The following is a 21835-nucleotide window of genomic DNA, read 5'->3' on the forward strand; positions in this document are numbered from 1 at the left end:
GTTACATAAAAAAAGAGACATTTTTGATTGTATGTGTGTGTGCCCCCGGCTCCCTCTATTTGTTCGGCAAAAATAGAGGGCGAATGAGAGTGACGAGAGAGATCCTAGTTTGTAGACAAATTTCTAGTTGTTAAGTCGAAAAAGAGAAGATTTCTTCTAGTGTGTAGCTAGTTATGTAGGCGAAACTTAACGTTTAAGGAAAAAAACATGTTCTTTGGTGTAAAGAGGTTGGCGTGTAGCCGAACAAACGCAGACGTTTGGCCGCCGCCGTGGCCGCCGCCACACACACAACTGGGGCATACACGAGGCCATTCAGAAATTACAACAAGTGCCCTTAGTTTTCTTGTAATATTTTGTGAAAACGCGCGCTGGTAACATAATTTATTTTATCTAACAATAAAAGCGGCAGGTGAAAAGAAGTATTGGGGCGGAAGCACGCAGGCCATTGGTGGGGGGCGGCGGTCGGACGTTCGGACGGACGGACGGACGAAGCGGCCGGCGCAAATGTTCAAGTTCCTTGTAAATATTCAGTCAGTGTGGCTACATTCCAGCCTCTGGTAGGTTTAAATTAAGGCGCAGACAGAAACAGAGAATCACACAACCACTGTGTAAAAAGAAAGAAGATTTGAGAGCAGAATTTAAGTCTTAAAATATATCAAAATGATGATGATTTTCTGTTAAGTGCGAAAAGAAGATGAAAGTAAAAATTAAAGAATACAAAGTTCTTTAACGCGAGGAAAAAAGATAAATTTAAAATGCAGTAATTTGTTCAACTTGCCATTAGAGATCGAGAGAGACAAATGGTGGTGAAATTTTTGTTATAAGCAGTAAGCGACACACACACACCCACCCACACTGTAGTTGAGACAAGTTATTGTGCGTTCAAGTTCTGTTCCACGAGCAAAAACGAGAAGCCCACACATGAGCATTCCTGTCTTCCCATCTTTGATGAGAGAGAAAATGAATTCTGGGCTGCAGATCTTGAATTGATTTTTGCTAATGGTTTCATCAAGAAAATAAAAACAGAGAGAACAGGAGAAAAAAAGAAGAAAAACAATGTTTGAAGAAATTTGAAATAAAAAAGATAAGACTACCAGGATCTTTATTGAGTGGCGAAGTGACAAACGGCGCCGAATGAAACGTGAAAACCTCTCACATAAAAAAAAACAAAAACGGGCGGAAGATGGCAGGAATTGCGTTTCCACGGACCGACGATAACCCTCCCGCGAAAGCCAACCCCAGCTTCCACCCTTTTTATCTCCCCTTGTTGTTGAAATATGTATTTTATTGATTTTTCATGTTTGTTGATTTTTTTGTCGCCTCTTCCAACGGTTACTCGACGATTTTATAATGTTGAATAATGTGTGTAAAGGGAATAACGTACGTGGGAAATCTACTGAGTATTCAAATAGCCTCACAATACTAACGAGAGAAGAAGATGAGTTTAAAAGAAGAAGAAGAAACGACGGAAAACAAAGAAGCGCCCGCGCCACCGTAACTTTTTAAGGCGCTCGGGTCGCGAGAAATAAATTATTTTTATAAAGACTGCAAAATCTAGATTAATATAATTATTTTTTGTATAAGCTAGCTATAAAAAGTGAAACATACTAACACACACACACAGAACACAAGCGCGAGGGGAAAATGATTGTTGAATTTTTTCTAAATTTATATAAGATGAAGAAATGAGACACACACAAACACACACACACTACTCTCCCGGAGAAAAATAAACTCGTGTAAATTAAAAAGAACACTCGCCACCCCAGCACAGACCGACTTTAATATAATACTATATCACGCAGTTCAGGACACACTCACAACACACACCCCTCTACCAAATGAATATTTGAGACTTTGTATACATTCGTACAGAAACCACAAACTTACCACCCGATTCGTTCGTCTTACGAGCATCGGTTTACGACGGTTATTTTTTTGCGCACCAACCACAACCACTTTTACAGCGACCAAACCAAATAGCTACTTTCTGGGCAACGTTTCCGATAAAAATTCCCATAGACGTCTGTCAAGCCGGTTGACGATAGTTTGATTTTGCTACCGCGATCGTTTTTCTCACGTACATCCGAAACTGCCCAGAAAACGTTTAAACTCTCACTGATAAAATGTAACGATGTAGAAAAAGAAGATGAAGACTACTCCCAATAGTCTGTTGTTGATTGTACAAATTCTATGTCTAGAGTAAAATATTTATTGTTTTGTTTTTATTGATTGATTTTGTTTTTATGTTGATATATAGTGTAATCCTCTTCGAACGCCCTTTCTTACAACTGTCCGCTTCCCTCTGCCCTTATTCGTTTTCGCGCACAGGAGGTCCGAAACTCGGAAATGTCCTGAAGCGATCAAAACCTGCCGTCACTTCGTCCACAGGGCTAATTACAATTGCGAAACGCGCCCGTTTGTCACCCGCACACAAAAATCGTTTGTGCCAGGAGGATAATTTTTGTAGCTGGTTTGCGCCAGCCGTCGATCGATTGATTAACATAAGTTCTCTTGTCAATAAAGATCCATGTGAAAAATTACTCACGCACTTGTTTTGTTTCTTACTTTTTCATTTAATTCACAAAAAGTATGTACAGGAGAAAAATTGAAATTTGAGCTTCGGCAAAAAGTAAGCAGTCCGCAACCCGCAGAGCGTTTAGGTTTTGCGGGTTGCCGCTCATGAATCTTGCAGGCGTTCGCAGCGCAATTAAGAAGAAGCGCGCCCCTCTAAGCAAATATGCCATTTTTCTCATCTCTGAATGGAAACGGGAAGCAATATTAAATATTATGCAATATTTGTACAACACCCTTCGACACTTTCAAGAAAATGCTCGCGGAAAAGTTTCGACAGTATCAGTTTGGAAAGCGAGAGAAATGGAGACGAGACGCGGAATCGTGCAAATTATGGCTGGTCAGTGCGGCAACTCCATTGGAGCAGAAGTAATTATTTATTTATTTATTTATCTGCATTCAAATACATGAAATATACAACATCTTACATCAAGTCAATACACAAAAAATTAAATATAAAATACATGTTAAGAATGTTGGTTAATTAAGCACATTTTCATCATAGTTTTTTATTAATTCTCTTGACACATAGTTATAAACAAATAAAATTAAAATTTAATTTTAAATACTTAGAACACAGTAAAATAAATTCACATTTAAACAAACATTTTATTTAAAATATATTTTGTTAATTTTTATTATTATTATTTTTTGTTGTGTCGATAAAATTTCTTTCTTTAAACGCTTTTTTCAGTTTTATTTTTTTTTATCCATCTGAAAATATATTTATTTTTCTTTCATATTCTTGCTTATTATTATCATTTTCTTGATTTTTGTATTTGAAAAGAACAAAATAATATATCAATTAAAAAAAATGTATGTATCATATAAGTACTGGAAGCAAATTGCCGCCGAGCACGGAATCGACCTTGAAGGCAACCAGGTGGGCACCGCGGAGCAACTGGGCAGCGGCGATTCCGTTTTCAAATTCAACCCAGACGCAAACAGACACATCGCACGCGCCATCCTGCTCGACTTGGAGCCGGGGGTGGTGGAGGCGGTTCGCTCGGGGGCCGCCGGCCGCCTCTTCCAGCCGGCCAACATCATCTACGGCCAGAGCGGCGCCGGCAATAACTGGGCCAAAGGTCACTACACCGAGGGCGCCGAAATCGTCGACAGCGTGCTTGACGTCGCCAGACACGAAGCTGACGACTGTGACGTTCTGCAGGTATTCAAATCGATGATAAAATTTTACCTCAAAATATTATGTAAAAAAAAGAAAAGAATTATTGTATAAGAGCAACAATAAATTGTCTATTGCACGAGACAATTGATTTTTGCAAGTATTTTTTTCCATACATGGGTGCGCTCAACAATTTTGCGCTCGCGCTCGCGCTCGCGATCACTGGCAACAGTGCGCTCGCGCTCTGCGCTCGCGATCAAGATTTTGAAAATGTTGCGCTCGCGCTCTGCGCTCGCGCTCAAATTTTTAAAAAGTCTTGCGCTCACGCGTTGCGCTCAAAAATATTTTTATCCGATGAAAAAGTGCGACTTTTTAGACAATTTTTTAATATAACAAAAAATACATCGGCAATTGGAAATGATAAAGTTGAAGTTAAATCACCAAAATTGGGATCAGTTTTAAGTTTTTGGTATAAAAACACTGTTTTTCATTACAATTTTTGATCAAATTCGGGAATTTTTACTCTTGGTTTGAGCGCAAAATGAGCGCAATTGAGCGCTGCGCTCAGCGACCAATGCGCTCGCGCTCTGCGCTCGCGCTCACGATTTTGAAAATCGTGCGATCGCGCTCTGCGCTCGCGCTCATGAGCGCAGAGCGCGAGCGCAGATCGCAGAGCGCAAAGTGCGCTCTGCCCATGTATGTTTTTTTCTATAGCTAAAAGATCAAGAATTTAGTTCTAAAAATGACATTTAAATTTCATATAATGTTTGTTTTTTTCTTTTTAAGGGATTTCAACTGGTGCATTCTCTTGGTGGTGGCACCGGTTCCGGTCTGGGCACTCTGATGCTGTCGAAACTGAAAGAAGAGTTTCCCGACCGCATCTTCAACAGCTTCTCGGTGGCGCCTTCGGCCAAGGTTTCGGACACCGTGGTCGAACCTTACAACGCCGTCTTCACTCTGGCCAGCCTGATCGAGAATTCTGAGGGCACTTTCCTGGTAGACAACGAGGCGCTGTACAACATCTGCCACCGCACCCTTGGCAAATCCACCCCCACTTACTCGGATCTCAACGGCCTTGTGGCGCAGACCATGGCCGGGGTCACCGCATCACTAAGGTTTCCCGGTAATTTGGAATTTTTTTACATCAAAACATCAAATGACGAAATAAACAGAGATCCTAAGTAAATTTTTTTTTTTTTTTAATATAATTCAAGGACAGCTGAATTCAGATTTGCGGAAGTTGGCCATCAACCTGGTTCCCTTTCCTCGTCTCCACTTCTACATGTCCGGTTACGCGCCCCTGACTCGCACCCAAGACGCGGAATTCGAGTTCAAGTCGTCCGTCCGCGAACTGATGCACCAATTGACCGTCGGCCGAAACTTCCTGGTCGACTGCGACCCGAACCACGGGCGCTACCTCACCATGGCTGCCATCCTGCGAGGCAACTTCTCCATGAATGAAGTCGAGACGGAATTTGCCGCCATGCAGAAAAAGCACAGCGCCGCCTTCGTACCTTGGGTGCCCAACAACGTCACCATTTCGTCCTGCGCGATACCCCCAATCGGCCGTGAAAGGTTGATTTTATAATTTTGCATTTCTCTATCCTAGGCTCTTTAAAATATTGAAAAAAGACGAATTAAAATTAAGGAATTGGTATTATCATCTCTTTGCTTTATTACTGAGCCAAAGTACTTCTTTTTTTTCTTTGCATTTTGATTTTTTTTTTCATTCTTGTATATGAAAACTGGTAACTTATAAAAACAATTTATTTTGTCCAAGAACTTGGCGTGGATTAATTATTAACAGCTATTTGATCCCAATAGTAAAGAAAATTTCCATTATTCTAGGTCCGCAACAGTGATTGGGAACAACTCGGCTATCGCAGAAGTTTTCAAAAGACTGGTAAACCAGTTTGAGGCAATGTTTGCCAAAAGAGCCTACCTTCACTGGTTTACTGGGGAAGGAATGGACTTGCAAGAGTTTCACGAAGCTTCGAAAAATGTGCGCGACTTGATTTCTGAATACCAACAGAGAGGTGAAATGGGCATGGAGGCTGACCAGGCCGTCGATGAAGAGGACGAATGATCAGTCCAGTGTGTTTAATATAAAGTCACTCTATCTCAAATGTAATTTGTGTCTAATAAATAAATTTTTCGAGTGCGTCAAATTTCTCATTAATCAAAATAAAATGCAAAATTTGAATTATCTTGTAGTTTCGTTTACTTTCACCGCTTGAGAAAATATTGAAAGCAAATACTGTGATCACAGGGCTACAGCGCATGCTGAGATTTAAAAATCCGCAACGAGTTATCTGAGCTCCCTGAGAGAATCAACTCTGGGTTCGACCAGTCACAGCAGAGAACTTTGTCCTGGTGACCAGACATATCAAAAAGTGGAGCCTTGGGGCTGCAATAAAACATTGGAATAGAAAAATGAAACTTCCCTGAAGCATGAACGCAAACCTTCTCGTGTCCCAGAGTTTAACCTGCTTGTCGTAAGAGCCAGAGATGAAGTGGTACTCGGAGGTCGTTGACCATTTGACACACTGCACCCACTCGGTGTGCGAAGTGAATGTTGATTTCACCAAGGTTCCCTCTGAGAGTTTTGATATTTCAAATAATTTTCAAAAGTCAGGTCTTTTATTTTACCTGTTGATCTTGGGTCATACAGTCGGACGTGTCTGTCGGCAGAGGCTGTGATTGCAGTTCTGGTCAGCGGTGACCAACAGAGGTCAAAGAAACTCTTGTTGCCTACGATTTCCACTTTGATGCCGCCCAGCTCTGCGTCCCACGTTTTGATTGTGTGGTCCCAAGAGGCGCTGATCATTTCTCCCTCCTCCGACCACTGCACTGCAGAAATGGCTTCTTTGTGTCCTTGGAAGCTCATCAGAGGTGACTGCAGAATGCAAAATTTGATTTTTTTCAACCCAATGAAAAGTTGTTGCAAAATTACTTTGGAATCAAATTTAATCTTTTTTGGAAATGATTCTCCCTCGCTGAGTCCTTCGACAGTCGACCACAAGTGAATGACCTTGTCCCAGCCAGCAGTGGCAATGTAAGTGCGAGTGGGGTCAACGGCCAGACACTCCAGCCCCCTATCGTGTCCTCTCAAAACGTGGACACACTCGACCGAGTTGGATGTCTGATTCCACTGCCAAATCATTGCAGTTTGGTCTTGAGAAGCACTAAAAATTTAATCAATTAACCATGGAATACATAATTTTGTTTTGTTTCACCTAACAAAGGAACAAATTTTGTCTGCAGTTTCCACCCAAGCTACCGCCTTGACGGCTCCTGTGTGTCCTGGAATTGTTAGTAGGTGTGTTCCCTTGCGACTCCACAAATGTAATGTGCTGTCGTAGCTTCCAGACAAAATCCTATTTTGACAAAATTAATAATCTTGGAAATAAAACTCGCTTTTTAGAAGACAAACCATTCCCCACTGGCCTGAGTGGCAGACACCCAGTCATCATGTTCAAGGCAGTCTTGTGGTTCTGGGGCTGGGAACCTTTCGACGTATTCAACAAGGACAACTTCTTCGGCAGAAACCTGTCTCTCTGATAAATGTTCAGACAGATGTGTCCGTAACAGTTCTCCGCCGACGAGAAAATCAAACTCAACCAAAGCGCCATCATGAGTTTCTACAAAGAATAAATTTCATTTCATTTTGATATTATTATAAATACATGTATGCATGGATATTCATACTCGAGTGTCAACTTCTTCAAACAAATACATGTATGCAGTAAATTAAAATAACTGTCAATAATTCGTTGACGAGAGAATTCAGCTCAGCACAGACTATTTCTCAGGGAACTGAATACGAAATATCAGGCACAGCATATCTGCAAACGATATTTATATTAATAAAATTGAAATATACATAATTCACCATGAAAAGTTCTTTAATACACATACGTCGATTGCTTTGTGACGAGTTTGATTTGCAGTTGGGCATCGCTGGATCCCGCCATTATTTCCTCTGATAATAACCAACTACAAAAATGCAAACCAGGAATCTTTATGCAGTCGTTAATCGTTGAAAATATAAATCAAATACGATTGTGTAAATTTTGAGTGGATGCACGTGTTGATGTTTTTTTCTTAAATGCTCTCCAATGGGGCGTGGGCGTGGTTCACACTAACCAAGGTGCATGGAAAAATAATGCACCCTGGTTCAAACATTAATGTTGACCAACTGAATAAAAATAAAATGTTAAGTTTAAATATTTATATGGCAAATTTTATACGCTAGATTAAATATTTAATCATTTTTTGAAATCATTTTTGTAATTTTTTCTTCTCATTTTCAAACAGCGTATCGAGAAATACTTTCAGATTTTTTTAAAACATCGTTCCATCGTTGGCAGCAATGGCTTGTTGATTTGTTGACCAATGGAGCAAAATCTCTATTATGCAAATTTAATAATAAATATACCGTCATCCGTCATTACCTGACTGGAGCATCTCTCCTTCGCGACAAAATCGTGATTTGTCTTTGTCAGGACGACTCTGCGTCCGCCGGACGGTCCGTTATACAAGCGTTGGAAGCTTCCTAGCCCCTGGGCCCCGAGTATTTTTTGCACCTCTCCAGGCTCTCCATCAGATAAGAACCTATCAACCCAAATAAAACACACCCTTTGTGATTCGTCCTACCGCAGGTTCTTCCGGGAAAAACTCGCTCTCGGCCGCGCCGCTCTGCCAAGAGATTGTGCTAAATAAGGACGTGGATGACCACTACGAACTGCGCACGCTGTCTAGCTCGCCCACCTGCTGGAGCCACTCCGTCTTCCGCAGGTGTCCGTAGCAATCCCCTGGTGGGTGTTGCGGCGGCTTCCGACAAGTCCTTTGACCATGCCGGGAGTATCTTCTTCAAGGGGCGCTCCTGCCCTGCGCAGAAATGCAAACTCTCCAGAGGTAGTTTAACGAATACCCAGACAACCACCAACGCGGTCACCACTTTTTATATGGTTGCATGCGTCCCCTATCTTGTTTTCCGAGAAAATCTTCAAAAACTTAAACACTTCTCCCTGACTTGAGACATGATTTGGAGGATTTTCTTGCAAGGCTCAGCTTTACTCATATGATTTACATTACAGGTCCTTGGCCAAACCAGGAAAAATATTCCTCCACTTGACTGCACTCTCATCCCATCCTGGCCACCTCCAGCGGTCAGCGGCAAAGTTGGAGCCCCTCCGTCAGTAAAGTAATTATTTTCAACAAAAATTTAACCCTACCCTCGGGCTCGTAAATCATTCGGACAGCTTTATTTGTAATTCCTCGTAAAACTTGTATTAAAATTTCTTTGTTTCAGCTCAGGCTAATGCAAAAATTTTGTCAAAAATTATATCTGCACACTGTAACCTGGCTGTCCAGAACACCCTCCGCGTATCTGTCTCCCGACCCAGAGTTGGGAAAATTTTTCCAAACCAAAATTTCCATCTTCATTCTCGGATCATTATTTTAAATGGTATTTTCAAAATTTTACATTCAGATCTTGCAGTCATTTAACGAAATCATACGACAATAAAGTTACGGTGCAAGGCGAGAGCAGTGGCGCTTGACTGTCCAATTTTCAAATCATCCAAGTTTATGTTGCTATAACAATTCTGCCGGCCGTGCTTCTTCTCGTCCCGCCTGGCCTTTTCTTCTTTGTTCAGGTTAAACTTGCTGTCAGTGTGCGACTGATCGTCAGGGGCGGATATGTCTCCTCCGTAGTCCACTACAGCAGCTTCGTTTGCAATTTTCTGCATCATGTGAACAGTAGCAGCCTTGTTGTCCTGTGGAGCTGCCTCAAGGGTGGTTTTCTTGGAACCATCAGTGGCGCTTGATTGTCCAATCGAATCAACAAGGGCTGCACTGGGATCAGACTTCAACATTATGTCGGCAAGCGCTAAAAAAAATATATTATATTTTACTCATACAACTATTAATGAGTCTGACCATCAGCGCCAACCATCAACTCATTCAGGAAGAGCAGTGAATCGCTGATGCGCTTGCCGACACAACGAGCTTGTCCCTCTTCTGGGTCTTCTTTGCTGGATCTTATTTGCAGCACCTCTGAAAACCAATTCAACGTTAATATTTTATAAATTTTATATTTCTACGTAAATAGTATATTTACCGTCGCAGGCCTTCAGAATAACGTTCAGATTTGTAAGTGGGTGTTTTTTCTCAGAATCAGACATTTTGGAGTCTCAACAATGTGCCTAAAAATCGGCTCAAATTTATAGTAAAAATTTAACTGTTGTGGATTCGACTTCATTGTTGGGGCTTTTTATAAAATGACGCCCATATAAGAGACGAAATTTCATCTTGCCTGAATATATGAACCGTGACTTTGTTTCAAACGATTTTATTATATCGTTTAATCTTCACAAAGTTTTATTTTATGGTGTGGAAAATTAATAATAAATTTATGCCTCGTCCAATTTTTTTATTGTGGCTGGGCTGATTTCTGAACAGATCATTTTGATCATTTCTATAGCTACTTTTTCCGAGCGCTTTTTTTTAAACTCCCCTGTTTGAACTTTGCCTCAGAACAAATAAAATTTCATATTTTTCAGCGACCATCTAAAAATCCCGAACATACCAATCTGATCATTTCTGGCTAATTTTTGCGAAAGCTATTTTTTACACCCTCACCCCTGGTTGAACTTGGCCGCCGAACAAAAAATTTTCATGTTTTTCGGCGACCATCTAAAAATCCCGAACAGATCATTCTGATCATTTCTGGCTACTTTTCCTGAACGCTTTTTTTACACCGCTCCCAGAAATCTTACTTTTTCTAATTTATTAATTTATTTTATCAAAAGCTGCAATTTAAAGCAATTTCCTATCCTCATAAGAAAATTAGTGGTTTTTTGGTACATATTTTTATAAAAAAAATTTGCTCGCTTCGCTCGCTATAGATACTTCTGCGTAGTCCTAAAATATTAGGCTTGCAAAATAAGATGCAAGCAATTAAAATAATGTGTATAGAACTGGATTGCTCGGCTTTTAAGTCTTGCTCTCCAGTCACATAAGCACCGGCCGATAACTCCGTTTGGAGTTGGCTGGACTTGTAACTTCTTACAAATAAATATACTTCATTTAAAAAAAAATTAATTACTTAAAATGACGGAAAAATTTGGCGATCATAAAAAGGGCTGCGAGAAAAAATTAGGGGGGGGGGAGGGTTAAGGGTCCTTGATGGGATGTGGGCCCTCTCATCCACAGAAAGCCCGAACTGAAGTTTTGGTTCAGTCCGGCACTATACCGCGTCGTCAAACCGTGTGGAATGACACGCCACCCGCCTTGAAGGACTGTACGGCGGCACAGTTTCCAGCGCTGTTCAAGGCGTATCTGTGGCAAAACCTTGATACATAGTCATAGTCCCCTGACCAATGGCTCTAGCGGCCGGTGCGCACTTCTTCGATGGAGAGTGCGCCGTGCTTTAGCAAGTTGTTTGCTAGCGAAAAGCCATTTCTCCATTCACCCCCCCCCCCCCCAACCAACATTCTTAACATGTATTTTCAGTTTTTTCAAATTTTATTTGACTTGATGTAAGATGTTGTGTATTGTATACATTTCACAATGGAGAATAAATAAATAAACTTATAAAAACAATTTATTTTGTCCAATAACTTGGCGTGGATTAATTATTAACAGCTTTTATTTTGATTATTACAGGTCGGCAACAGTGATTGGGAACAACTCGGCTATCGCAGAAGTTTTCAGAAGACTGGTGAACCAGTTTGAGGCTATGTTTGCAAAAAGAGCCTACCTTCACTGGTATACTGGGGAAGGAATGGACTTGGAAGAGTTTCACGAAGCTTCGAAAAATGTGCGTGACTTGATCTCTGAATACCTACAGAGAGGTGAAATGGGCATGGAGGCTGACCAGGCCATCGATGAAGACGACGAATGATCAGTCCAGTGTGTTTAATATAAAGTCACTCTATCTCAAATGTAATTTGTGTCTAATAAATAAATTTTTCAAGTGCGTCAATTTTCTCATTAATCAAAATAAAATGCAAAATTTGAATTATCTTGTAGTTTCGTTTACTTTCACCGCTTGAGAAAATATTGAAAGCAAATACTGTGATCACAGGGCTACAGCACATGCTGAGATTTAAAAATCCGCAACGAGTTATCTGAGCTCCCTGAGAGAATCAACTCTGGGTTCGACCAGTCACAGCAGAGAACTTTATCCTGGTGACCAGACATATCAAAAAGTGGAGCCTTGGGGCTGCAATAAAACATTGGAATAGAAAAATGAAACTTCCCTGAAGCATGAACGCAAACCTTCTCGTGTCCCAAAGTTTAACCTGCTTGTCGTAAGAGCCAGAGATGAAGTGGTACTCGGAGGTCGTTGACCATTTGACACACTGCACCCACTCGGTGTGCGAAGTGAATGTTGATTTCACCAAGGTTCCCTCTGAGAGTTTTGATATTTCAAATAATTTTCAAAAGTCAGGTCTTTTATTTTACCTGTTGATCTTGGGTCGTACAGTCGGACGTGTCTGTCGGCAGAGGCTGTGATTGCAGTTCTGGTCAGCGGTGACCAAGAGAGGTCAAAGAAACTCTTGTTGCCTACGATTTCCACTTTGATGCCGCCCAGCTCTGCGTCCCACGTTTTGATTGTGTGGTCCCAAGAGGCGCTGATCATTTCTCCCTCCTCCGACCACTGCACTGCAGAAATGGCTTCTTTGTGTCCTTGGAAGCTCATCAGAGGTGACTGCAGAATGCAAAATATGATTTTTTTTTTCAACCCAATGAAAAGTTGTTGCAAAATTACTTTGGAATCAAATTTAATCTTTTTTGGAAATGATTCTCCCTCGCTGAGTCCTTCGACAGTCGACCACAAGTGAATGACCTTGTCCCAGCCAGCAGTGGCAATGTAAGTGCGAGTGGGGTCAACGGCCAGACACTCCAGCCCCCTATCGTGTCCTCTCAAAACGTGGACACACTCGACCGAGTTGGATGTCTGATTCCACTGCCAAATCATTGCAGTTTGGTCTTGAGAAGCACTAAAAATTTAAACAGTTAACCATGGAATACATAATTTTGTTTTGTTTCACCTAACAAAGGAACAAATTTTGTCTGCAGTTTCTACCCAAGCTACCGCCTTGACGGCTCCTGTGTGTCCTGGAATTGTGAGTAGGTGTGTTCCCTTGCGACTCCACAAATGTAATGTGCTGTCGTAGCTTCCAGACAAAATCCTATTTTGACAAAATTAATAATCTTGGAAATAAAAATCGCTTTTTAGAAGACAAACCATTCCCCACTGGCCTGAGTGGCAGACACCCAGTCATCATGTTCAAGGCAGTCTTGTGGTTCTGGGGCTGGGAACCTTTCGACGTATTCAACAAGGACAACTTCTTCGGCAGAAACCTGTCTCTCTGATAAATGTTCAGACAGATGTGTCCGTAACAGTTCTCCGCCGACGAGAAAATCGAACTCAACCACAGCGCCACCATGAGTTTCTATAAAAAGGACAAGTTTAATTCAATTTTGATGTCATGCGTGCATATTTATAAAAAAAATTTCATGCATACCTGTCAATAATTCGTTGACGAGAGAATTCAGCTCGCCACAAACGATTTCTGAGGGAACTGAATACGGAATATCAGGCACAGCATATCTGCAAACGATATTTATTTTAATAAAATTGAAATATAATTCACCATGAAAAGTTCTTTAATACACATACGTCGATTGCTTTGTGACGAGTTTGATTTGCAGTTGGGCATCGCTGGATCCCGCCATTATTTCCTCTGATAATAACCAACTACAAAAATGCAAACCAGGAATCTTTATGCAGTCGTTGATCGTTAAAAATATAAATATAAATCAAATACGATTGTGCAAATTTTGAATGGATGCACCCGGCACGTGTTGATGTTTTTTCTTTACGCTTCAAAACGCTTGCCAATGGGGCGTGGTTGAAACGTTTATGTTAACCAACTGAGTAAAAATACGAAGTTTAGTTTAACCTAATTTAAATATTTATTTAGCGAATTTTATGCGCTAGTGAAAAAAACATTAAATATTCAATCATTTTTCATAGTTAAAATTTTAATTTTTTTTCGTCTCATTCTCAAACGAAGCATTGAGAAATATTTTTTTCTAAAATTTCGTTGGCAGCAGTGACAGATGGAGCACGTAACCAGGAGCAAAAAAGCAAGTTGTTGTTTTCTAGTTTTCCCTAATCATCGCGGTAGCGATCATTGGCGCAGTAATTAGCAGAGCAATCAATTTATCACGCAATAGATTAAAATTGCGATTAACTTTGACCACGACAAGAAGGAGAAAAGAAGCTTTGCAGGCATGGAAGAATCGCTGTCCGAGGATGACAGTTCCCAGGACCGAATCGAGAGCCTTGGGTTTAGGCCGCAGAAAATCCTCGAGTGCAACAGACTGTTGCCCTATGCTGACAAACTGGACGAGGAATCCAACCGAGTCCTGGCCACTATCAAAGCTAACCTTGGAAGGGCTGTCATGTTGCGTGAAATTTGCCCTGGCTGCAGAGTCTGGACAGCCAGACTGATGAGGCATGTATTTAAAAAAATAAAAAATTCATTCATGCAGGTCATTGACACTACTTTAAATATTATGCAGGTTCACACGTCTCTACGGCTTGAAAATTTCTAAAGAAGACCACCTGGCTTTTGTGAGGATGTTATACGAGCTGGTGACATTGCCAAATTTGGAGCCGTACTTGGTCAACAAATTTGCCTCAACTCTACTGGAGCTCCTCAGGTTTATAATTATAACAATGACTAGTTGAAAATTTATGACGCAAGATTAACATGAACTAAACTGTTGCAAAAACATAAAACACCATTAATAGAAATTGACAAACCTATGCCTAAATAAATTCTTTTTTACATTTTTAGCAAAAAATACCTGAATTATGACGATTTGACCTTAGACTGGAGGCCTCTCTATGAAGTTCGGAAAAGAATAATTGAAGACTCCCATGCAGAACTAGGAATGTACAGATACTTCACGTAATAAAAAAATTATACCATCAAACAAAGCTAATTTTTCTTACAGTGATTTGGATAGCACTTTAAATGCCCTGATTCGCGAATCTGCTTAGTAAGTTGGAATTTCATTACCTTTGTTGTTTCAAAATTCACACTCTTATTGATTTCCAGCTATTTTCCTCCATCTACAACCCAAGAAGTTTTGGATTTGTTCCGTCCTCGCCTGTGCCCTTTTGACAGTTCCACCACCAAAGGGATGGAAGGGCTCAATCTGTTTTTGCCCACAATGCGCAGAGCAGACGTCAAAGAGCAAGGTTACACACTCTGGTTGGATGAACTGATGCACTTTTGGAGCGTTTGCAACAACTCCACCAACTTTGAATCTGTAATTTTGGTTTACTTGCAAATATGTCCAGCTGATGGTTATCATTTGTAGGAGCTGATGTGGCTGTTAGCGCGGCTGGCCCGCTTGAATATCGGCCACATTGACTGGGAGCCTCACATGGCTATGATGTTTACAAGATTCCTTAGATCACTCAATCTGCCAGTCCTGTACAAGAAAATGTACCCAGGGCGAATCCACAAGTTGGACTCCATGGCCATTTGCCAGTGGATTGTGTCAACTATTGTAATTTATTTTAATCAAAAATATTTGGCAAATTTTGCATTTGATTTTTTAGGGTGGCAAAAGCAGCACATACCAGTATCTTGAGAAGTTCATGAAGACGCTGGAGACGTACTTGCAGCCAGCTAATTTTGGTCGCTGGGTCCTGAAGTTACGAGAGCTTATCAAAAGAATTGTTTCCTGTTTCATCAGCCGTGTCTATAGGTACATGAAAATTTGTCCAAACATTGAATTTTGTTCAAAATTTTTAATTTTATTTTCAATAGTAACATTTTTTTTAAATTTTTTTTTTTTATGTATAAAGAGAGAGAGTGAAGAAGCGAAAATGGGAACCTCCCATACCCGAGAGTCACTTGCTGAGTGATGAGGACATAACCAAGTTTGTAGAAATTATGCAGCCAATCACCATGCAAGCTATGTACTCGAAAGCTGGTGTCCTGGACATGGTTCAATCCCTGCAGTATTTGGCCACCCTGAAGCCAAGCCTGGTTGTACCACCTATAGTTGAAAAGTAATTATTGAAATAAATTTGTATTATTGAGATAAGTGCTAACATTGAATTTCTCGCAGAATGTACATGAATTTGGACTCAATAACTGAACCACACAAGCTAACCACTGCCATGATGTGTGTGGTTGCTGTCGGAAGGCCAATGTTGGAGCAAGTGGGTGATTACAAGGAAGGAAGGGGCCATGTTTTGCCTCTGCTCATGTCTGTGTTGCCTGGAATAGACCCCAACGATTCCTTCAAGTGCTTCATCACGTTCCAGTTCATCTCCACATTTGCCACACTGGTGCCCTTGGTGGATTCATCCAGGGCATACGAGCATTTCAAAGACTTGACTGATGTAAAAAAAAGCTTCAATTCACTAAATTTTTAATCATTTGTGTTTATAGGAAGAGGAAATTTTGTGTGCGGCCTCATCAGGATTTGAAGACTTTGTGCTGCAGTTTATCGACAGATGCCTGAGCCTGATCGAAAGCAGCTCTATCGACCAGTCTCGCATAGAGCAGGAATCTGACAAATGGGAAAGCGAGTCCCTTACAGAGAGTGCCATTCTTTCAACTGTGATTTCTGTGCTTACTCAAACGTCACCTTCCATATTCCAACAAGCACTCAGGAAGGTGAACCAGTTTGTAATAAGTCGCATTTTGGAAACCTCAGTGGCGGGCATATTGCTTGCTGTTCTCTGCCAAGCATTTGCAATGGTTTGTTCGTCTATTCACTCACTTATAATTTTTATTACAACAGCCAACTTTTAGGTGAATGCAGAAGAGACTTTGAAACTGCTGGTGCCAAACCTTTGCTCAGCCATCATGCAAGGCACAGAGTCCGAGGACATTATCAAAGAACCCCACCTTAATAACGAACTGCTGTACCAGCTGCAGATTCTTGCAGAGGTTCAAATGTTTTCAATATTATTAGTATTATCATAAAGTTTTTATTTTTTATAATTTAAAGGTTGTTTGCTGTGATGGATCCTACTTAGTGCAGTATGTGCCTCTAATAATGCCTGTTTTGGACCGAACCCTTCGTTTTGTAAGCAAAGAGGGCCAGCACTCGGCAGGTCGATTGCTGAGCCACATGCTTGATTCCATGGTCCACATGAAGCCTACTGACTACAGAAGTGTCGGCTACAATTTCACAGAGCCATTGACTGAGCACCTTCCAGTTAGGGTACACTGAGCAGAAACAAAATTTATTTTGGCACTTACATAAGATTTTTCAGGATTGGTCAAAGCCTTGTAGTATATACGACCTCAAAATAATCTGGCACATTCCCTCGAGGGAAGAGGTGCAATGTGTTCAGCAAATTGTTGGTCGCTACTTGCCACCAGAACTAGAGAAAATCAACAATTTTGTTAGTGGAAACCTTACTCTGACAAGGTGAAAAATTTAATAAATCACCGATTGTTCGATTATTGTATTTATTTTTTTGCTTGATTAATTTTTTAGGGATGAACTGCAAAGCACATTAAACATTATGATGTCAATATTAGCTGGCCGTCCATTGCTTCCAGTTTGGGATGAAGAGCCAATCACTTTGTAGGTTAAATCAAGTTGTCTCTTCACAAGATTAATTTTTTTTTTCATTTCCAGGATGGATAGTGCAGTTGATTTGCGCACTATAAAATACATGACTGGTGTTGAAGGAATGGAAGTAACCATGCCAGATGGCAGCAATGTGAGGCAGGAAGTTGCCAGAGTGATGATCCAACTCCAAAAAAAATTACTCCGGGCGCATGAGGACGACACTCGCTCTTTCTTCCTGCTAATAAGCGTATGTTATGTTTTAAACTGTTTGAAAACTTATTTCAAATTATTTCTTTTACGTACAGATTTATGAGTTATTGCTATGTAACCAAGGGACATCCAAATCCGACTTCCTGAACCACTGGAAAAATTATTCATTCATCAAGCAGCTTCTGGACAACAAATTGGCTGTTGGCTCTAAAAGACAATTGCGAAGAATGATCATTGACAGAGCTGTTCTTCAGCAAAAGATGCGGCAAAGTGAAGCTAGCACCTCAGTTGTGACAGAGACCCACAAGCAAATTTTCTTGGCTCTATTAGAATTGGCAGCAAGCCAGTACAGTGAAGTGCGTCTCTAGAAAACTTAATTTATTCATTCATTTTTCCAGTTACTAATAAATTAATTTCTTAGGTCCGAGCCAAAGCTCAGGGTTCTTTGTCAATGTCACTTGAAATGTTCACTTTCTCCTATCGTCTCCTGGTGCCCCAAATCATCGACTACCTCAAATTGGATTCCAACAAATTCCATGAGCAGTTTAAGGTGATTTCATTTGGCTATGTTTCGTAATATCATTTTACTCAACTTTAGGGAGCATTGTATGTTTTGCTTGGGCCAAAGCAAAACCCCCTGGTTTCAAAGCACAGCTGGGAACTCTTGTCCGACCTGTGGTTTGTCCTTGTGACAGCCAAACCCTCTGAGAAAAACTCTGTGATTCGTCTGATGGAAAAATTAGTTGAAAGCGTGCACAAAAATTTCCCTACAATTACCATTCAGTTAGAGGTACTAATTTCTGACCGATTCTGCCCTTTGAGTATCTTTTCTGAGTACCATTGAATTTAAGGTTCCGCAAAAATGCGCTGACACAGGCCGAGCCTTGTGGAGTTCTCTCCCAATTCCTGATCAGCCAATTCCAACCGAGACAGAATTGGAGTTGGGAAAAATGACTTTGGACAACCTGTGTAGAAATAAGCAAGAAAAGTACACAAATTTAGTCAACAAATTACTTGATGCCATTGAATCTGGAAATTTGTAAGCATATTAGGCGTTTTTGTTTTTTCGTAACTTTGACATTAATTTTGTATTTACAGACATTGGCGGTACAACGACATGGCTGTTAGTTTCCTCCGGGATTTGGTTCATCCAGACGTTCCATTCCCATCTAGAGCAGTGAAATTTTTCTTGAAGACTCTGATACACGACACAATCCATCTCCGAAAGGTTCCCAATAACTATTTTTTGTTATTTGTCCCAATTGATAAAAAAAATATAATAATCAAGAACTTTTCAATTTAATAGAGATGTGCCACACACTAAATATTTGTAAATAAAAAAGGCCAAATAATTGTTCTTCTTTTAGTTGGCTATTGCTAGCATGGTCTTCATTCTGCAACAGCAAAAGAGAGACCACGTCAAAGTGTTGGTCGATCCAACTTCATATCAAGAAGGATCTGGATTGACAATTTTGCAGAGTGAGGATGAAGCAAAGCAGGTAGCTGTCAAACCTGGTGACAGGGAGGACAATGCCTGGCTTCAGTACAACTACCAAAGCAGACCATTGACCACTGAGCAATGGCAAATGACAAGATATCAACACAGGCCTTACCTGGGTTATTACTGCTGGCCAAAGTAAGAAATATCTTTTGACCCTGTTTTCCAATTACAAATTAATTGATTATCTTAGGAAAGTAGAAGTCTATGCTTCTTACAGCAAACAGCCATGTTTGGACAGGCCTGTCGAAGAGATGGACGAGGCTGAGGCCGACGTTTTCAAATTTTTCCACAACCAAGCCAACATTGACAAACTCATAGAGTATTTATCCCTGGAAGAGAAGAAAGGCAGAGACAAATTCAACAGCAAGAGATACATTCTCTTTAAGGTGAAATTATTAATTATTGCAACTCAATAATCTAAAAATGTTTTGCAGAATTTATTCCGCAACCATGGTGATGCTCACTTGAATCTGTTTCTACCTCATTTAAAACGGCTAGTGGCTGATAAAAACGAGAGTAGCCAAAGATGTGCTGCAGAAATCATTGCAGGCCTTATCAAGGGCGCCAAACACTGGCCTTTTGACAAAATTGAATCGCTGTGGAGAGAGCTGTGTCCTATTATCAGGTGTGCCTTGTCGAATATGACTGTCGAGACTGTCGGAGACTGGGGCATCTGTTTTGCAACTGCAGCGGTAACTCGACCTTTTTTTTTTTTATTCATTCAAAATTGATTAAATTCAAATCCACCATCAGGAGAGTCGAGATCCAAACCAACAGCATTGGTTGCTGGAAGTGCTCATGGAGGAGCCTTTGAGGGAAGAAGCTGCTTTTAAAGACTGCGGGTAAAATTGGACACATAAAAATATTTGTCTTAATTCTTTACACATGAAGTGAAGAAAATTATTCACCGAGTAAAATTTTTTTTAAAAAAAATTGTGTATTTGATTTTTAGGAGGTTGTACGCACTGCAAGGCGCGTTGAACCAACACGAGTGGCGAATCCCGGAGTTGCTGCACCGTCTTCTGCATTATGTGAAACCTTTCCTCACCCATTCATTCCAGAATGTGAGGGAACGGCTGGGAAGGTATGAAAAAATCAACATTAAATTTTCTTGAATATTTAAATTGATTGTCTTTAGTGTGCTGACAAATATTTTCAACTTGGACATTGCCCTGAGTGACCAGAACTTGACAAAATCGCCCCGGATTGATGACTTCATTTCTGAAGTTTTGCCTAGGCTACAAATTCTATGTGCAAACGGACCCAAAGACATAGAGAGCAAAATGGAGGTTGACAGCCCCGAGGAGGTGAGCAGAACAGCCGACTTGATTGCTAATGTCGAGTTGTCTGCAGAAAACAAAGCTCCTAGGGATTTGGCCCTTCGACTGCTCAAAACCGGTTGGTTTATTGTGATTTACTTTTTCCTACTTAAAGTTTCGTTCAAAATTTTATTTAGTTTGCCAGTGGTCATCCGCTTGCATCCTCAGATCATGTTTCGGAGTAAAACCTTCATTCTACAAATTCTTCCCAATTGTTTGTTTATTGGAGAGCTATGAAGGCGACGATGAAATCAGTAAATGCTGCACAACCTTCCTAGCATACCTAGCATTTTCACTCAACCCTCCGTCAGTCATTCCCACAGCTCTGGCTACAGTTAAATCTGTAAGTTAAAATATTTGTGTTTTTATTTCAATTAATACGCAATATTATTCCAAATTTTAGACTCTGAACCTGGGCTCTTGGAAAGCTAGACTGACTTGCTTGGACTTTTTGCAAGTGCTTGTCTTCCACAACATGCCAAATTTCCTGAGCAATGATGAGTGGGTGAAAGATGTAAACGATAAAAGTAATTTTGGCTTCTATTAAAACAAACGTTATTTTGCTAGGTGACATCTCTTGTGTTGACTTTGATGAAAGACGAAAGGTTGGAAGTAAGGGAGAAAGCGTCCCAGGTGTTGGGCGGACTTCTTCACTGTGATTTTATTTCTTCTACGGATGAACTTCTCGTAATTATTGAACTAATTATTTGACTTGTTGATATTTATTATGTTTATTATGCTCACCAGAAACAATTCACCAAACAATCAAAAACAAAACTTAAGAGGAGCAGTGCTTTGGACAACATCTACACCGAGTCTGTGATCAAGCGGCACTGTGGAGTGCTGGGCTTGTGCGCCTTCATCGACGCATACCCTTACGAGGTGCCAGACTTCATTCCAGACGTTTTTTCTGTCTTGGGTGACCACTTGAACGATCCCCCGCCAATTTCGGTAACAATGGGGAAAATTTTAATTTCCTTAAAGTACTTTCAATTCCCTTGCAGACAACAATTCGCAAGTCGCTTGGCAACTTCAAGCGAACCCACTTGGACAACTGGCAGAATCACAAGCTCAAGTTCTCGGAAGACCAACTTTGTCTGTTGTCTGATCTCCTCATCCCTCCCACTTACTACGCTTGAAGTACATCTACAGGAATTTGTTTGAAATACCGAGAAGGGATTTTGTTTAATTGAGTTCACCTAGAAAACCTTTCAATTAGTTATTGCAGTTAAAGTTCTGATCTGTTTTTCCTTAAATATGCCTCACTGTTTAATCATAAAATAAATTTTGATTACTTTTTGTTTCTATGTATATGAATTTGTTGTTGCTGCTGGTGCTGTGGAACTACCACATGTTCCTGCTCGGACACTGTTAATTTCGAAGCAGAACCCTTTGAATTGTTTGGCTTCCTTGTATAACAAATTGCCTGTTTCGATTCGCTTGGAGCCTCGATACAAGACTTTTGAAAGTAATTTG

General features: G+C 40.5%; 5 protein-coding genes across 6 annotated transcripts; 3 read left to right on the forward strand and 2 right to left on the reverse strand.

The window, feature by feature from the left end:
• Window positions 1–3388: 3388 nt before the first annotated feature.
• Window positions 3389–5894, forward strand: LOC132194828 (tubulin beta chain-like). Its single transcript, XM_059616376.1, has 4 exons — window positions 3389–3742; window positions 4484–4820; window positions 4912–5272; window positions 5546–5894. The coding sequence occupies exons 1-4, from the start codon at window positions 3389–3391 to the stop codon at window positions 5781–5783; spliced, it is 1290 nt and encodes a 429-aa protein (XP_059472359.1). The 3' UTR covers window positions 5784–5894.
• Window positions 5889–7655, reverse strand: LOC132194933 (ribosome biogenesis protein WDR12 homolog). Its single transcript, XM_059616532.1, has 7 exons — window positions 7616–7655; window positions 7131–7338; window positions 6934–7074; window positions 6651–6882; window positions 6347–6593; window positions 6161–6293; window positions 5889–6104 (listed from the first exon to the last, which is right to left on the reverse strand). Exons 1-7 carry the CDS (start codon window positions 7653–7655, stop codon window positions 5969–5971), a joined length of 1137 nt encoding a protein of 378 aa, XP_059472515.1. The 3' UTR covers window positions 5889–5968.
• Window positions 7656–8089: 434 nt separating this feature from the next.
• LOC132194829 (tubulin beta chain-like) lies at window positions 8090–11739 on the forward strand. The gene is made up of 3 exons (XM_059616377.1): window positions 8090–8614; window positions 8797–8903; window positions 11369–11739. The coding sequence occupies exons 1-3, from the start codon at window positions 8552–8554 to the stop codon at window positions 11604–11606; spliced, it is 408 nt and encodes a 135-aa protein (XP_059472360.1). The 5' UTR covers window positions 8090–8551; the 3' UTR covers window positions 11607–11739.
• On the reverse strand, window positions 11312–13615 carry LOC132194827 (ribosome biogenesis protein WDR12 homolog). Of its 2 annotated transcripts, XM_059616375.1 has the most exons (8): window positions 13392–13614; window positions 13237–13322; window positions 12957–13164; window positions 12760–12900; window positions 12477–12708; window positions 12170–12416; window positions 11984–12116; window positions 11315–11927 (listed from the first exon to the last, which is right to left on the reverse strand). In XM_059616375.1, the coding sequence occupies exons 1-8, from the start codon at window positions 13445–13447 to the stop codon at window positions 11792–11794; spliced, it is 1239 nt and encodes a 412-aa protein (XP_059472358.1). In that variant the 5' UTR covers window positions 13448–13614; the 3' UTR covers window positions 11315–11791. The 2 variants fall into 2 exon arrangements, with proteins under 2 accessions (XP_059472357.1, XP_059472358.1); XM_059616374.1 differs by having other exon boundaries at window positions 11312–11927; window positions 12170–12708; window positions 13392–13615.
• A 226-nt stretch (window positions 13616–13841) lies between these two features.
• LOC132194584 (proteasome activator complex subunit 4-like) lies at window positions 13842–21670 on the forward strand. The gene is made up of 31 exons (XM_059615953.1): window positions 13842–14232; window positions 14300–14440; window positions 14578–14691; window positions 14738–14782; window positions 14842–15055; window positions 15107–15298; window positions 15351–15499; window positions 15600–15806; window positions 15866–16142; window positions 16192–16503; window positions 16558–16695; window positions 16757–16972; window positions 17025–17182; window positions 17252–17341; window positions 17396–17576; window positions 17635–17895; window positions 17961–18089; window positions 18138–18329; window positions 18391–18578; window positions 18638–18767; window positions 18907–19175; window positions 19231–19426; window positions 19475–19732; window positions 19794–19882; window positions 19993–20124; window positions 20179–20438; window positions 20497–20702; window positions 20763–20873; window positions 20927–21046; window positions 21107–21310; window positions 21364–21670. Exons 1-31 carry the CDS (start codon window positions 14009–14011, stop codon window positions 21496–21498), a joined length of 5538 nt encoding a protein of 1845 aa, XP_059471936.1. The 5' UTR covers window positions 13842–14008; the 3' UTR covers window positions 21499–21670.
• The last annotated feature ends 165 nt before the right edge of the window (window positions 21671–21835 follow it).

The sequence above is a fragment of the Neocloeon triangulifer genome, unplaced genomic scaffold (genome assembly GCF_031216515.1).
Source record: "Neocloeon triangulifer isolate White Clay Creek 2 clone unplaced genomic scaffold, ASM3121651v1 ptg000008l, whole genome shotgun sequence".
NCBI classification, from domain to species: domain Eukaryota; kingdom Metazoa; phylum Arthropoda; class Insecta; order Ephemeroptera; family Baetidae; genus Neocloeon; species Neocloeon triangulifer.